This window comes from Chenopodium album, chromosome 9 (assembly GCF_948465745.1).
Source record: "Chenopodium album chromosome 9, dcCheAlbu1.1, whole genome shotgun sequence".
In the NCBI taxonomy this organism is placed as follows: Eukaryota; Viridiplantae; Streptophyta; class Magnoliopsida; order Caryophyllales; family Amaranthaceae; genus Chenopodium; species Chenopodium album.
The window spans coordinates 71024498-71039721 of NC_137842.1; the positions used below are offsets into that span (position 1 = coordinate 71024498).

At 37.2% G+C, this 15224-nt stretch overlaps 2 protein-coding genes across 2 annotated transcripts; both read left to right on the top strand.

The window, feature by feature from the left end:
- Positions 1 to 1852: 1852 nt before the first annotated feature.
- LOC145560446 (expansin-like A1) lies at positions 1853 to 3438 on the top strand. The gene is made up of 5 exons (XM_081621699.1): positions 1853 to 2038; positions 2137 to 2246; positions 2396 to 2574; positions 2682 to 2814; positions 2943 to 3438. Exons 1-5 carry the CDS (start codon positions 1927 to 1929, stop codon positions 3186 to 3188), a joined length of 780 nt encoding a protein of 259 aa, XP_081477825.1. The 5' UTR covers positions 1853 to 1926; the 3' UTR covers positions 3189 to 3438.
- Positions 3439 to 9701: 6263 nt separating this feature from the next.
- On the top strand, positions 9702 to 12079 carry LOC145559133 (expansin-like A2). The gene is made up of 5 exons (XM_081620553.1): positions 9702 to 9886; positions 10042 to 10151; positions 10256 to 10437; positions 11473 to 11605; positions 11690 to 12079. Exons 1-5 carry the CDS (start codon positions 9775 to 9777, stop codon positions 11936 to 11938), a joined length of 786 nt encoding a protein of 261 aa, XP_081476679.1. The 5' UTR covers positions 9702 to 9774; the 3' UTR covers positions 11939 to 12079.
- The last annotated feature ends 3145 nt before the right edge of the window (positions 12080 to 15224 follow it).

The following is a 15224-nucleotide window of genomic DNA, read 5'->3' on the forward strand; positions in this document are numbered from 1 at the left end:
ATATCAAAGATAACCTTATACAAAATATATCCTAAACCTAAGATGAGAATATTCTATGGATATTCTCTATCACACCCCCACAGTCGGAGCTGGAGAAAATCGGATGCTCAGACTGGATCTGAATCACGCATCGAGCGGTAAGGATAGTATGGTAACCCATGATCAAAAGGGAAGTAGTAGACATGTGCCGATGATGACAATGAGAAGCAACAGCCACGACCTACGTAGAGTAGAGATAAGCACTGCTAGGCCGGAGGAGAAGGAGAAGAGTCGCACACAGGCTTGGGCTAAGTTGCAGATCCAGAGAAGAAGAAGTTAAGGGATCAAACCATCATCGGGGAGAAGACACTACACTACTACGTGAAATCACAGTTGAAGAAAAACAAATAAAATTGCGCAAGAAAAGATTAAATCCCACCGCTTGAAATTAATCAATTCTCAAAAGAGAAACCAGGTAGCAAGAATTAATACTCCACAAAGATTCCAAGTGCTGCAACAATAAAAGGAGCAAACTTGATAGCAAAAGAGATGTGCAAAAGTTGACCTTATTGAGTAGGTTGGCAGATGTGGTTACTGCCAGTAGTGGGAGGCGGTAGTGTATGAGATTGCCAACAACGATGGAGGAGGCTTTCGCGATTGCTACTGTTGGTAGGAGGCGCAAGGTTACATAAAGATTCTAAAAAAAAAAACTTTGAGAAAAGAAAAAAAAAATCTATATGTGTGTTTGCGGAAGCATAAAAAACTTTGTATATCCCGCCGGTGGGTTTAATTTTCTAACCCACCGGCAGGGTGAGAATTTTTTGTATATGATCCCAAGATCTCACCTAAGTTGTGATACCATGTCAGATAATATTAAACTCCTCGATTAGAGTGATTTCCATTGATCAATATTTATAGGGTTACAATGAGAAACCTAATCATGTTATGTAACATAAGATATGTATAGATATCAAAGATAATCTTATACAAAATATATCCTAAACCTAAGATGAGAATATTCTATGGATATTCTCTATCAGACCCGCCTCAGATTAGTAGCATGAAATTTTTTATTTTGATTTATGTTAGTAATAATATTACTTCCGTTTCATATTATTTGCAACGATTTGGCATAAGGTAGAGAAGATAAATGTCTAATTGTTGCAAATAGTATGAAACAGAGGCAGTAATTGATTGCCAATAAACTCGAGTTTGTCCCCCTTCAAATTGTGTGACACAAATACGATATGAACAAACTTGGCCTAAATCGAACATGATCCAAACAACTTGATTCGTGGTTATGAAACAGAACGGTAGGCTGACTATGGAATATAACTCAGTGGTAGAACACGGGAACACCCTACGCACTACCCTTGAAAGTTGACGAACCTCCCTTTAATTATCAATATAGTTTGCATTTATACATTATAATTAACCTCATTAACCCCTGATTTAGTGGTATTAAAACCATTGACTTCGTACGGAGTACAATGTATGCGTAAAACAATGATTTCAGAAGGAACTTTAAGACAACTAAATAATTTTTTATTGACTCAGAAAACTACGAAACCAGCAACTATGCAAGTGAGTAAGTTTTGCTAAACAATTAGTACGAAGTAACACACAAACCCATTATATTAACTTTAATGTCACTAGTAATGAAGTAAACTGTTGTACACTAATGTGCAAAGTCAAATTACGTTTCTTTAATTTCATTCCCTGGGTTCACTTGTAACATGTAGCTTGGATTTTGCACCTGGTTTCTATATAAAATGGCAACGCCGCCAATTGATATACTTGTCATCCCTCCTATGTGAGTATATGAATAGATGGACAAGCCCTATGCACTTATAAATAATGCATGGTTCTCATCATCATATCCATAATCAAATCATCTCATTGATCTGTATTTAATAATAAGATTAAGGTTAACAAGTAGCTAAAGCAATGGCAACATTCGTTTTGATCTTTTTCTTGTTCATTTTCTTTTCATCTGCTAATTCGGCTTGTGATAGTTGCTTGCACCAATCGAAGGCAACTTACACCTCTCAAATCTACTGTAATTATCTTCCTTACTAGTAGCATTGTTGTTCTGTTTTCATTTTTTGTTACTTCAGACTTCATATGTAAATTTTGACTAATATGATAATAATGCAGCTGGAGGATGTGGTTATGGACCTTTAGCTTGGAATTTCAATGGTGGACTACTTGCTTCTGGCCTTCCTTCCCTTTTCAAAGGAGGTTATGGTTGTGGTGCTTGCTTTAAGGTTTGTCTCCTTTTTGTTAAAGTTGCTCGTGTTTTTGAATTAATTGAAAGTCATACGACATTTAACAGTATTGTACGACTAGTAGTTTTTAATTTAAGAATTGACATATACTTCGTATATACTTATAATGCAAAGTATTTTTATGACAGGTAAGGTGCAACAATGGTGCACTATGCAAAAAAGAAGGGACTCCGGTGATTTTAACTGAACGTCAAGGTGATAATAGGACAGACTTTGTTCTTAATAAGGATGCTTTCGTCGCCATGGCTAACCACGGTAGATCACAGGATCTCCTGAACCTTGGCATAGTCGATATTGAGTATAAGAGGTTAGATTGTTATTTCCTTAGAAACATACATTTTTTATTTTATTTCTTATATCTTTGACTAATTGGATGATTAATTGTAACAAAAACTAATGAGCTTTTTAATTTAGGGTACCTTGTGTTCATAAAAATAGAAACCTAGCCGTACGAGTCCAAGAGTACAGTCAAAGACCCTATTATCTTGCCATAACAATCTTATACCAAGGTGGTCAAACACAGATTGATGCTGTTGACATAGCCACGGTAAAATTCAACACCTCTAATTTAATCTTTATCATCTTTTCGATTTCTTGCATGGTCAAATTGTTGCACTTATTTAGAAACACAGGGAATGTTGGGAATGTAATAGTTTTTATAACGTGTGTATAAAGGTGGGGCAACGCGTTTGGAGAACATTGAAGCATAGCTATGGGGCTGTATGGGAAACAAATCGTGTGCCAGAAGGCCCATTGAGGTTTGGGTTTTTGGTGAAATCAGGTGATGAAGATTTCAACTATTATAGGACTCAAGTAATACTACCATCTGATTGGACACCTGGAGTTATTTATGATACTGGAGTTCAAATTACTGATGTTGCTCAAGAGGAATGCTACCCTTGTGATGAAAGCACTTGGTAATCTGCAATGTATTTGGATGAATAAATGTGATGTTGGACCATATTATATGGAAGAAGATTTGGGGTTTATAAATAAATAAATAAGGGTTATGGGCCTTTTAGCCCAATTGGAATAAATTGGGCTTCATATGTGTAATTTTATGTATCTTACTTTGTATGTGAAGGTTAAAGATGTTTTCCATTACTCACTCATATCATGTACTTAGCATGTACCAAGGATTAACTTAAATCAATAAATGTGTTAATTTTGAAGTGTACTTTGATAATTAATTAGAGATAGTCAACAAGGGCCAATTTGACCTAGGTCAAAGGTAGTCTAGTTTGGTTTCCACCTTTATATGACTAATTTTAATAGTCGAGTATTTGAATAGTTTTACAAAGTATTATCTCATATAAATGCAATTTTGAACATGTTACATTTTACATTTTAATATTGTAGAGCATAAGGCGAATAAAACATGCCTATAGACTAGGGGGTATCAATTCGGTTAAACAGTTCTGGTTTGGGTTGGGTTTATCAGTTTCGGGTTATAACGGGTCGGTTTATAACGGATTGAAATAATAAACGGGTCGGTTTGGGTCGGTTTTGAAAATTATCGGGTCAGTTCGGTTTGGTTTTTTTAATTGCAGTTTCTATTCGGATTGGGTCCTTATCGGGTCGGGTTCTAGTCGGTTCGGGTCATAATCAATTTGGGTTGAACTGGGTCGGTTTGAAAACGGGTTTAGCCCATTTAATGTGGGTTTCGGTTAAAAACAGTTCGGGTCTTAATCAGGACGGGTCGTAATTGGTTCGGGTCATAATCAGTTTGGGTTTAACTGGGTCGGTTCGAAAATGGGTTTCGGTTCAAAATAGATCGGGTGAAATCGGGTCCAACCATTATCGTTTTGGTTATAATCGGTTTAGATTGAACTTGGTTGGTTTGAAAACGAGTTTACCCAATTTGAAACGGGTTTCTAATCAAATCATATCGGGTTAAAATTGAGTCGGATGATTATCGAGTCGAATTAGTCATATAATGGGTAGGAACGAGTCATGTTATAATCAAGTCAAGTCATAAATAAGTTGGGTTTATCGAGTAGTGGGTTGAAACAGATTAGATCATAAACATATTGGGTAACAGGTTGTAAATGACTCAGTCATAACGGGTTACGGGTTTTAAACGGTTTGGTCATAACGGGCTACGGGTCGTAAACGGTCCGGTCACAACGGGTTACGGGTTGGAACGATATAGGTTTATCGGATTTTTATCGGGTTTTAACGATTTTCGATTTAAAACGGGTCGGGTTACTATCGGGTTTAAACGTAATCGGTTTGGGTTGCTTTCAGTTTCGGGTTGTAACTGTTTGGCTTGATAACGGGTCGGGTTAGTAACGGTTTGCACAAATTCGATTTAGTTCAGTTTCGGTTTGGAAAAAATTGGGTCGAGTCAGTTTTCGGTTTCCAAAAAACGGGTTTTAAACAGTTCAGTTCCTTTTCGGATCGGTTCGAAACAGTCGGGTTTAACGGTTCGGGTCAGAAACTGACAGCTCTACTCAATCAATCAATCAATCAAAGCCTTAATCCCAAAAGTGGGGTCGGCTAACATGAACCAAATTTGATTATTCCGTGTAGTCATCAACATAAATCTTTCTCCTCCATCCCTTACGATCCAAAACTTCATCCTCACGTAAATCCATGCACTTCATATCCTTCCTCACTCCTTCCAACCAAGTCATCTTTGGTCTCCCTCTTCCTCGTTTAATCCCTCCATGGTCCCACTCTTCCACTCTTCGCACCGGTGCACCCTCGGGTCTCCGTCTTACATGTCCAAACCAACGCAGACGATTTTCCCTTAATTTATCTACAATGCCCGCCACACCTACTTTCTTGCGAATAACCTCATTTCTGATTCTATCTCTTAAAGTGTTTCCACACATCCACCTTAACATGCGCATTTCCGTAACCTCCATCTTTTTAATATGCTCTTTCTTAGAAGCCCAACATTCTGTACCATAGAGCAACACTGGTCTTATGGCAGTCCTGTAGAATTTTCCCTTCAACTTTAAGGGAATGCTGCGGTCGCATAACACTCCCGTGGCCGCTCTCCATTTAAGCCACCCTGACTTAATCCTGTGGGTCACGTCTTGATCAATGTCACCATTCTTCTGGATGATCGACCCTAGGTACTTAAAACATTCACTCATGGTCAAATCCTTTCCATCCAAACTCACCACTTCATTGCTTGTCCCCCTCTGAGTGCCAAAACGACATACCAAATATTCAGTCTTACTCCGACTTAGCTTAAACCCTCTAGATTCCAACCTTTGCCTCCATTGCTCCAACTTGACATTAACCCCATCCTTAGTCTCATCCACCAAAACGATATCATCTGCGAACAGCATACACCATGGAACCTCATCTTGAATTGGTCTAGTTAATTCATCTAGAACCGTTGCAAAAAGAAAAGGGCTTAATGCAGACCCTTGATGCAATCCGATTGTAATAGGGAAATCTTTTGTCAACCCTCCGCATGTCCTCACATTTGTTGACACATCCCGATACATATCCTTAACTAGGTCTACATACCTTCGTGGGATACCTTTCTTCAACATTGCCCACCAAAGTATCTCTCTTGGCACCTTGTCATATGCCTTCTCTAAATCAATAAAGACCATATGAAGATCTTTCTTCTTTACCCTATAAAACTCCATCATTTGTCTTATCAAATGGATTGCCTCCATAGTAGATCTCCCAGGCATAAAACCAAATTGGTTATCTGAAATGCTTGTGCATGCCCTCAACCTTTGTTCAATCACCCTTTCCCACAACTTCATAGTATGGCTCATAAGCTTAATTCCTCGATAGTTAGAACAATCTTGAGCGTCTCCTTTGTTTTTATAAACCGGGACCAAGGTGCTCTTCCTCCAATCTTGTGGGATCCTTGTAGCCGTCCATATCTTGTTGAAAAGGTTTGTTAACCAATCAATACCAATCTTACCCAAACACCTCCACACCTCTATCGGTACCCCATCAGGGCCAACCGCCTTCTTAGGTTTCATCTTCCTCAGTGCAATCTCCACCTCTACTCTCCTAATCCTTCGCACATACTCCATGTTGATTTCTTCATCACTCATAGAGGTATCTCCTATCACAACTCCATTACTTCCATTAAATAATTCATCGAAGTACCCCTTCCACCTGTCCTTGATGCCCTCCTCTTGCACTAGGACCATTTGGTTCTTATCTTTGACACACTTCACCATGCCAATATCCTTCCTTGCCTCTTGTCTTCTCTTTGCCATCTTATAAATGATCCTTTCTCCCTCCTTGGAATCAAGCTTTTCATAAACCTCCTGATATGCCTTTTCTTTTGCTTGGCGAACAGCTGCCTTTGCCTTACTCTTAGCCTCCTTATACGCTGCAAAGGTTTCATCACTCCTACATTTTCCTAAGGCTTGATAGCATTCCCTTTTTTGCTTAATTACTGCTTTCACCTCTTCATTCCACCACGAAGTATCTCTCTGTACCGAAGTTCTTCCCCTTACTTCCCCTAAGACCTCTTTGGCCACTCTTAGGAAACAGTTCTTCATTCGTAACCAAGTCATGTCCGGATCCACCTCTCCATCCCAATCCGCTTCTTCAATTACCTTTTCTGTAAAAACCTTAGCTTTTGCATCCCTTAGGGTCCACCATCTTATCCTTGGTTCTTCTTGTCTAACTTTTTTCTTCGCCTTCTCTTTCAGACGAATAGTCATTACCAATAGCCGGTGTTGGGTGACCACACTCTCCCCTGGGATAACCTTACAGTTTATGCAACTTTGTCTATCTATGCTCCTTGTGAGCAGGAAGTCTATTTGAGTTGCATTTGCTCCATTCCGAAAAGTTATCAAGTGTGAATCCCTCTTCTTAAACCAAGTATTAGCCAAAATTAAATCATATGATTGGGCAAAATCCATAATAGCTTCACCACCGGCGTCCCTCTGCCCATACCCAAAGCCTCCATGGACACTCTCATAGTCATCTCGGCTCGCCCCAACGTGCCCATTTAGATCCCCTCCAATATATAACTTCTCTGAGTGGTGGACACCCTGCACCACCTCGTCTAGGTCCTCCCAAAATTGTCGTTTCTCTTCTGCATCTAAACCCACTTGGGGAGCATAAGCACTGATAACATTCACAATCTCCTTGCCACATAGCAACTTCAGCCTTATCAACCTATCGTTCTTCCGATAGACCTCGATCACCTCTTTTGCCAACCTCTCATCGAGAACCACACCAACTCCGTTCCTAGCTCCACCATTCCTTGTTCTGTGGCTCGTTTCTTGCCCAACATACCATACCTTATACCCCAAAACCAAGCCTCGAGCTCCTTCTCCTGTCCATCTTGTCTCTTGGAGGCACATGATGTTCACGCGTCGTCTTTTCATTACTTCTACCAATTCTGCTGATTTTCCCGTAAGAGACCCCACATTCCAAGAACCAATCCGCAAACTAAATTCTTTTCTCCCACGCTCCCTCCTGATCCCAACTCCAAGCCCTTGATTATTTGACACCACAATTGGGCAATATGGCGCGTCGCTTCTGGGCGACGACCTAGCAACCCTTACATACTTATCACTGCACCCGGGTCTGGGAAGTGCAGCGCGTCGCTCAGTAGGGAACGCCCCAATGGCACGCCCTTGCTCATTTGACACCACACTCGGGCAATGTGGCGCGTCGCTTCTGGGCGACGACCTAGCAACCCTTGCATACTTATCACTACACCCGGGTCTAGGAAGTGCAGCGCGTCGCTGAGTAGGGAACGCCCCCACGAAAATATCTGTTTGGCTCATGTCATGGGATGTGACGAAGTTTTATACTGGCTGTCACTGGCCTACCGTAACCCTCCTCCTTTATCCAGGCTTGGGACTGGCAGCGGGAAACCCACTGGCGGAGTTTCCAAAATATTCCAAAATTGTCAAAGATATAGAAAATTGGTTATCCTAATGCATTAATTAACAAGTACTCCGTACCAAACCAAAGAAAAAAGAGTAGGTCTTGATAGGACTAATGAGGCTAGCTTGCAAAGTGTCCTCTATTAGATGATGCTGAAAGTTCTAAATCAGGAGAAAGAGTTGTTAGTTGAGGGTTATCATAATAGTAATGTAGTTTGGCTTTATATACTTTTAGTACAAAGCATGAAAACTGGAGACTACTACAACTAGATTAGACATTTATCCACTCTCTCTCTCCTATTATTCGTCTAGTCACCAAACTTGTCAACTTTTTAATTAGGATATTATTTCAGCTAATCCTTAGCTTAATCACTATAACAACCACTCGCGCGGCCGTGCATAATACACTTGTATAAATAACGATTTATGATTATTAAACAGAAAAAAAAGGAAAATATTAATTATATGCTTTCACCTAATTATTCTTCTTTAACTTTGATTAATCATTAATATTTGGTACCACTCATGAACATATAATTATGAAAAATAGTAGCCATAAAACACTCCTAATTTCTGACCGTTTTAGATTTAAAGTTGTTTTTTATATTTACTTTGTATTTTTAATGGTTTTGAATGTCGACAACAATGGTTCCATGGATTTGTTACACCTAAACTACACTATTACAAGCTAGCTAAAACAACACATACTTTGTATATTACTTTTTTTTTTTTTTTTTTTTTTTTTTTTTTTTTTTTTTTTTTTGCAATATATATGCTATGTATTCTGTTTAATATCTTCAAATTCTTCACTATAAATCTTCTCTTTATTCATCTACTTTTAAAAGTCGGTATCTTAAAAAAATGAAAATTATTTCTTTTGCTTAATGTCTTAGGACCTGTTCACATTTACTGAACTGAGTGAACTGATTGGCGTTGAACTGAAATGAACATTTTATGAGAGAAGGAAATTAAAAACTGAACTGATTAGAATTGAACTGAACTGGAATTAAGGTGAAGTGAACATGCCCTTATACTCTTCGTTTTTATATAAAATGCAATGACTTTGTATAGATAATACACCGATAAGGCGGTAACAATAACAAAACATGAGAGTTCGTTCACACGATCAAATCCAGACTCATCCAAATTCCAAAATGACCTTGATCTTTTTTTTTTTTTTTGGTTTGAAGAAAGATAGAAAATGACCTTGATCTTAGGAACATCATAAATAGATGAATTAAGCTTCACTTCAAAGTTTCAAGTAACAAAATAATTGTTCGTAACAAAACCAACAATTAACTTGCTGTCAGTGTTCACACTGCACCCCCACTTGACCGCTTGTCTCACTGTCAAACACTTCACTTACTTTTGCTTAATTTGTCCGACCGCCTTAATTTCTTAGAGGTCGGTGACTCCCATTTTTTCACACTCTCTCTCCCTTTTTTTTTTCTTTTTCTTTTTTATTTTTTTACGCGTTTATTTGCTGATTCAACTTTATCTTCTTCGATCCTTCCTAATTACTGTACCACATTAAATAAAAAAAATAGAAATTACAAAGCGAATTTATCTTACTTTATTTTTCCTATAAATAAGAGAGCACATCACTTTCATTTAAGACAAACACATAACTATATACTTTTACACAGAAAAATACAATCTTTATTTTTAAAAAAATGGCGAATTTAAGTTGGTTGATTTTGTTCTTGTTCGTTTCATATGCAAGTGGTTGTGATCAGTGTGTTTTATCAAAAGCATCTGTAATCACTAAAGCTTCTACTCTTTCTTGTAAGTTTTTTTTTTTATTATTTCTCTTACTATTTTTAGCTTGTGTTTTAGACCCAGATGATTTTTGTTTGAAATTAGCTCAAATTAAGATTCACCCAGATAATAATTTGGCAAAAAAACAAGTGGGTAATCTTTAATTTTTTGATTTGATGTAGCTGGAGCATGTGGGTATGGTTCTTCAGCTCTGAACTTCAATGGAGGACACGTGGCAGCTGGTGTCCCTTCTCTTTACAAAGATGGTGCTGGTTGTGGTGCTTGTTTTCAGGTATATGGAGTACTAATTTATTAAGTATGATCAAATTAATTCAAAGTTATTTGATTGATTAATTGAGTATTAATATATTCTTTTAATTTTATGATGATGATCAGATAAGATGCAAAAACAGTGGATTGTGTAGTAAAGCAGGAACTAAAGTGATAATGACTGATGTTAATAAGAGTAACAACAGCTCTGACTTTGTGCTAAGCAGCCGGGCATTAAGGGCCATGGCTTTACATGGCAAGGACCAACAAATTCTTAAACTTGGAGTTGTTGATGTTGAATATAAGAGGTAACTAACTATATAACCCAATTAACTAGACCAAATAAATCCTCTGTCTCATTCTTTATGTCTCGGGTGTATTGTATCCATGTCACGTATGTTGTTTGGTTCATGCATGCTTGATTGTTGTACACTTCTAAGTTTACTTTACACACCGGAAAAGATATAGAGTTATATATGAAGGTGATTATAGCCTTATAGGTCAGGTTGGGTCGAGTCAATGTTGAAATTTTGGATGATACTCTTAACCATTTGTGACATTAGATGTTGTTTGGATCCTTTTGGAAAAGATTGCTTAGTTACACTCGATTGGCAATCATTGCTAATTTCATAATATGTGAACATTGGCCTAGAGGTCTAATAATTTATGTAGCACATCTTTTTAAAAAATTTTCTAGCGGATATTGAGAGATTTGTCAATTGTCAAGATATTATTGACCTTTGCATTTTGTCCAATGGCGTGACAGCCAACGTATAAAATATTATGGGCTGTAGCCAACCAAAAATGTCCTAGTCCATTCTTTATGCTCCAAAATTGATTAAATTTAAGTTACAACTAGCACATTGAATGTTAACCTGACTAGCTTGTCTAACATTTTAATGCACATGTTGTAGATGCGCAATGTCTATTTAATTTAACTCTAACTTTACTCCACGCTTAGATATTGTAGGGCCTCTTAATTTGCCCATATTAGGCCCGTTTTTTAGTGTCTTTACAAAATTAAAGTACATGTTCAAACGATTACTCGGTTGACTTATTACTTGTTTGCATTTATGATCAACGGTCATGAACGAACAACGGGAGACATAGAAGTCATTAGTCATTACTCATTAGTTATGTACGGTGTGTGGACTTAGAATTACATCTACTCGATCTTAATGTGAATATATTGAAATATCTACATATATACTAGTGTATGTTGTCTAATGTCATATACTATAGTATAACCGATAAGGAATAGTATATTAAGAAGAATGTAATACATGTTAAATTGGTAGGTTCCACGCTTAATTGTTATCTAACTTGAATGTTATGTGTATCAGGATACCGTGTGATTATAAAGGTCAAAACTTGGCAGTTCGCGTGGAAGAAACTAGTAAAAACCCTGGCTATTTGGCTATAAATATTCTCTACCAAGGTGGTCAAACCGAGATTGTTGCAATTGATATTGCTCGGGTATGTTACAAACATTAGTAAGCTAGATATATGTATACATTTTCTCCTTATGGTGTTAACATGTTACTTATAATACATTTACAGGTTGGTTCAACAAATTGGTCATTCATGAATAGGAAGTACGGTGCAGTTTGGGAAACAACCAAGTATCCGGGCCCTGGTCCATTACAGTTCAGATTCGTCGTGACATCGGGCTTCGATGGCAAGAACGTTTGGGCTCAAAATGTATTACCAGCAAACTGGAAGGCAGGAGTCACATATGATTCTAAAGTTCAAATTGATGACATTGCATTACAAGGTTGCACCCCTTGTGCTGATAGCCACTGGAATTAGTCTCTCTATTTAATTATTTCATCCTCTGTATAGGACTTTTAATTTCTTTTTTTTGGGCCTAATAGTAAAGTAGAATGATTATTTTTAAACATAAGTTTGTTACAATCAGCTAATAAAATTACTCGGAATTATTTGTTTCTATATTTTTTTTCCTTTGTTACTTTTGAATCTGTCATTTCGGTGCATCAAACCAATTATTTATTTGGATAAACAACATTGAATATGATTGATCAATTATTTGGATCAAGATGTAAACAAAAGATATTGTCTGATTACTGTTTACGAGTATTACTAAGAAAACACCCCATATTGCTATTATTAGCTTGGTTTATATCATGTTGGCTAAAAAACAAGTAGGTATTGTGGAGTATGGTCGTATACTCCTCGTATATATGGACACTTCTTAAAGGTATTAATATTTGAAATCTAATACTTCATACTTAAACGTTAATTTAGACACTTTTAAAAAGTGACAATTTTAAGATTATGATTATTTATAGTCGGCCATTTATAATTGTGTGTATGCCTTAGGCACAATAACATATACTCACCCACCTAGATTATTCGTATTTTGCTAACTGCTAAACGTAAAGCCAAGCGATTTTGTTGCATAGCTTTAGCTTGCTTCATAATAACATAACTATCAATGCTTGAACTTAAAGTTTTAAAAGTACTAGAGCAACATTTTAATGTCTTGAATACGAAGTATGTCCTAAAGTCACTTCTAAGTTCTAACAATGCAAGTTCAGCAATTCATGAAATCTCTACCCATGATTTATCATCATTGTTTTTAGGTTTGGACTATTAGCCGGGCTTATAAGGATAGTATATTGTCTTCTATTTTGCTTATCAGTCATCAAAATAAGGCATGCAGTACCTTAAAAATCAATTTTCAAGCATGTGTTGTCTTTCTTTTCATATCGACTTTTTCCAAGTTAGTCAAATACTTGTATGTTGTTACCGCATTTTTATACTACCTCCGTTACATATTATTTGCAAGAATTAGATATTTTTCCTCTCTACTTTATGTCAAATCGTTGCAAATACTACCTTCGTTACATATTATTTGCAACGATTTGACATAAAGTAGAGAGAAAAAATGTCTAATCGTTGCAAATAATATGTAACGGGGGTAGTAATATGTAACGGTGGTAGTATTTTAAGCAACTCAATTTATTGATTCAAGATCCGTCATGACTTATGTGTTATTTGACAATTTTGCTTATATTGACACATGTTCACAAAAATCTTTATGTGGAAAAAAATTGTGATCTATAGTCATCATCATTCCTGCTAAAATAGATATATCTCATAAGATGGCCAACAGTTATTCACATAGCTGATTAATTGTTACTAGAATTATGACATCATTAAATTTATATGACATCATTATAGTCAAGTCACATCACTTCATTAATTATACTTTTATAACATCATTATAATCAATCTCGTCAAAAACAAAATAATAATAATAATAAAAAAAATTAAAAAATATCATTATAATCAAGCTGCATTAGGTTACATATAGACATCATTATATTTCAAAATTTCATGAATTTCATAATAGAAATAAAACTCATTCTTGGTAATTTATGGACATCTTTAAAGGTGTCTTATGGTTACAAACCACCTTATATGGCCCTAAAAATCACCCCACGCATTCTTTTTATCTTTTGTAATAATATCAAAAATTGACTTGAAATCGTGTATAGACTCACCCTACCTTATATAGCCTTCAATTTTGGACAAATTTTCACTTTTCTAGACTCGGATTTTTTTTTTTCCAATATGCTTCCCATGGACCCTAATACACGTTCAGAGTCCATTTGGGTGGGTAAAACTATCCAACATGTCTTTAAACAGTCAATTTACCCATTTACAAGCAACTTGGATCGATTACACAAACTCAAGGCTACCACGAAAACTTATGACAACATATAATGATCATATATGGTTCCAAACGACATTATATGACCCTAGGATGTATTCCCTAGTATCTCGAAACTTTTCATCACTGAGCCTCGAAACCATCGAAATTGCCTAAAAAGCGTGAATTATAGCCTTCAATTTTGCAAATTTTCGACTTTATTTAACCCAGAAATAAAAATTGCCAAGAAGCTTCCTATAGACCCCAATACCCCCCATGAGTCCAATTAGGTGGGCAGAACAATCTAATTTGCCTTTAACCATCCAATTTACCCGTTTTCGTACACACCTCTTTTATTGGCTATAAGTTTTCACGGAACCTTTATGTAGCCGACTAATGGTCGTATAAGGGTCAAAACAACATTATATGACCATGGGATACATCTCGTAAAATTCCATGGAATCTCGACACCGAATTTCGACACCTCCTAAATTGCTCCGATTTTGTGTATTATAGCCTTTAAATTTGGCTTCAGTACATCATATTTTTTTTCCTGACGAGATTATGCATCTAGGTACTTTCATGGATTTCCAGATGGTATTGGGAGTCACGAATAGTGCCCGGAACCATCTCATTTATCCTTAATCATCTTGTCTAAAGGCAAAGACGACATAGTACCCTCAAATACTATACTAAGTTTTTTTTAGCATACAAGATGCACTGTTAACCTCTTTTTCCAAAATATAGGTGCTTTAAGGGAATAGGGTGGGGGAGGGATGAATCGAAACAACATAGGGCTGAATCTCAGTGGATCGTGGAAGCAAGGCCACTCTACCACTTACAATATACCTCGTCGCTCGATAGGTATTGTATTTCAAGGCGACTCTCACAGCATATCCATCGCGCGAGCTTAGCCTACGACACGTGCCCTTGGGGGCCGAAACCCCTACCCCTGAATTTTGACTTAGAGACGTTCAGTCACATCATAATCCATCACTTCGAGGCTTCGAGCCACTGGTTTTTCAACCAAGCGCGATGACCAATCGTGTGAATCAATGATTCCTCTCGTACTAGGTTGAATTACCATTGCGACATTGCCATCGGTAAGGTAAAACTGACCTGTCTCACGACGGTCTAAACTTAGCTCACGTTCCCTAATGGTCAGCCTACACTCTACCAAACTTGACCCATATATATAGAGTTGTCAATTCGGGTAAACAGGCCGGGTTTGGGTCGGGTAAGAGTAGGTCGGGTAAGAGTAGGTCGGGTCAACTCGGGTTGGGTCAATTCAGATTAACTCAATAACCTATGCGGGTCGGGTTTGGGTTGGGTCATGCTTGAGTCGGGCCACGTCGGCTCATACTTCTTATCGGGTTTGGGTCGGGTTACATTCAGGTCGGGTGAACAATAGGTCGGGTT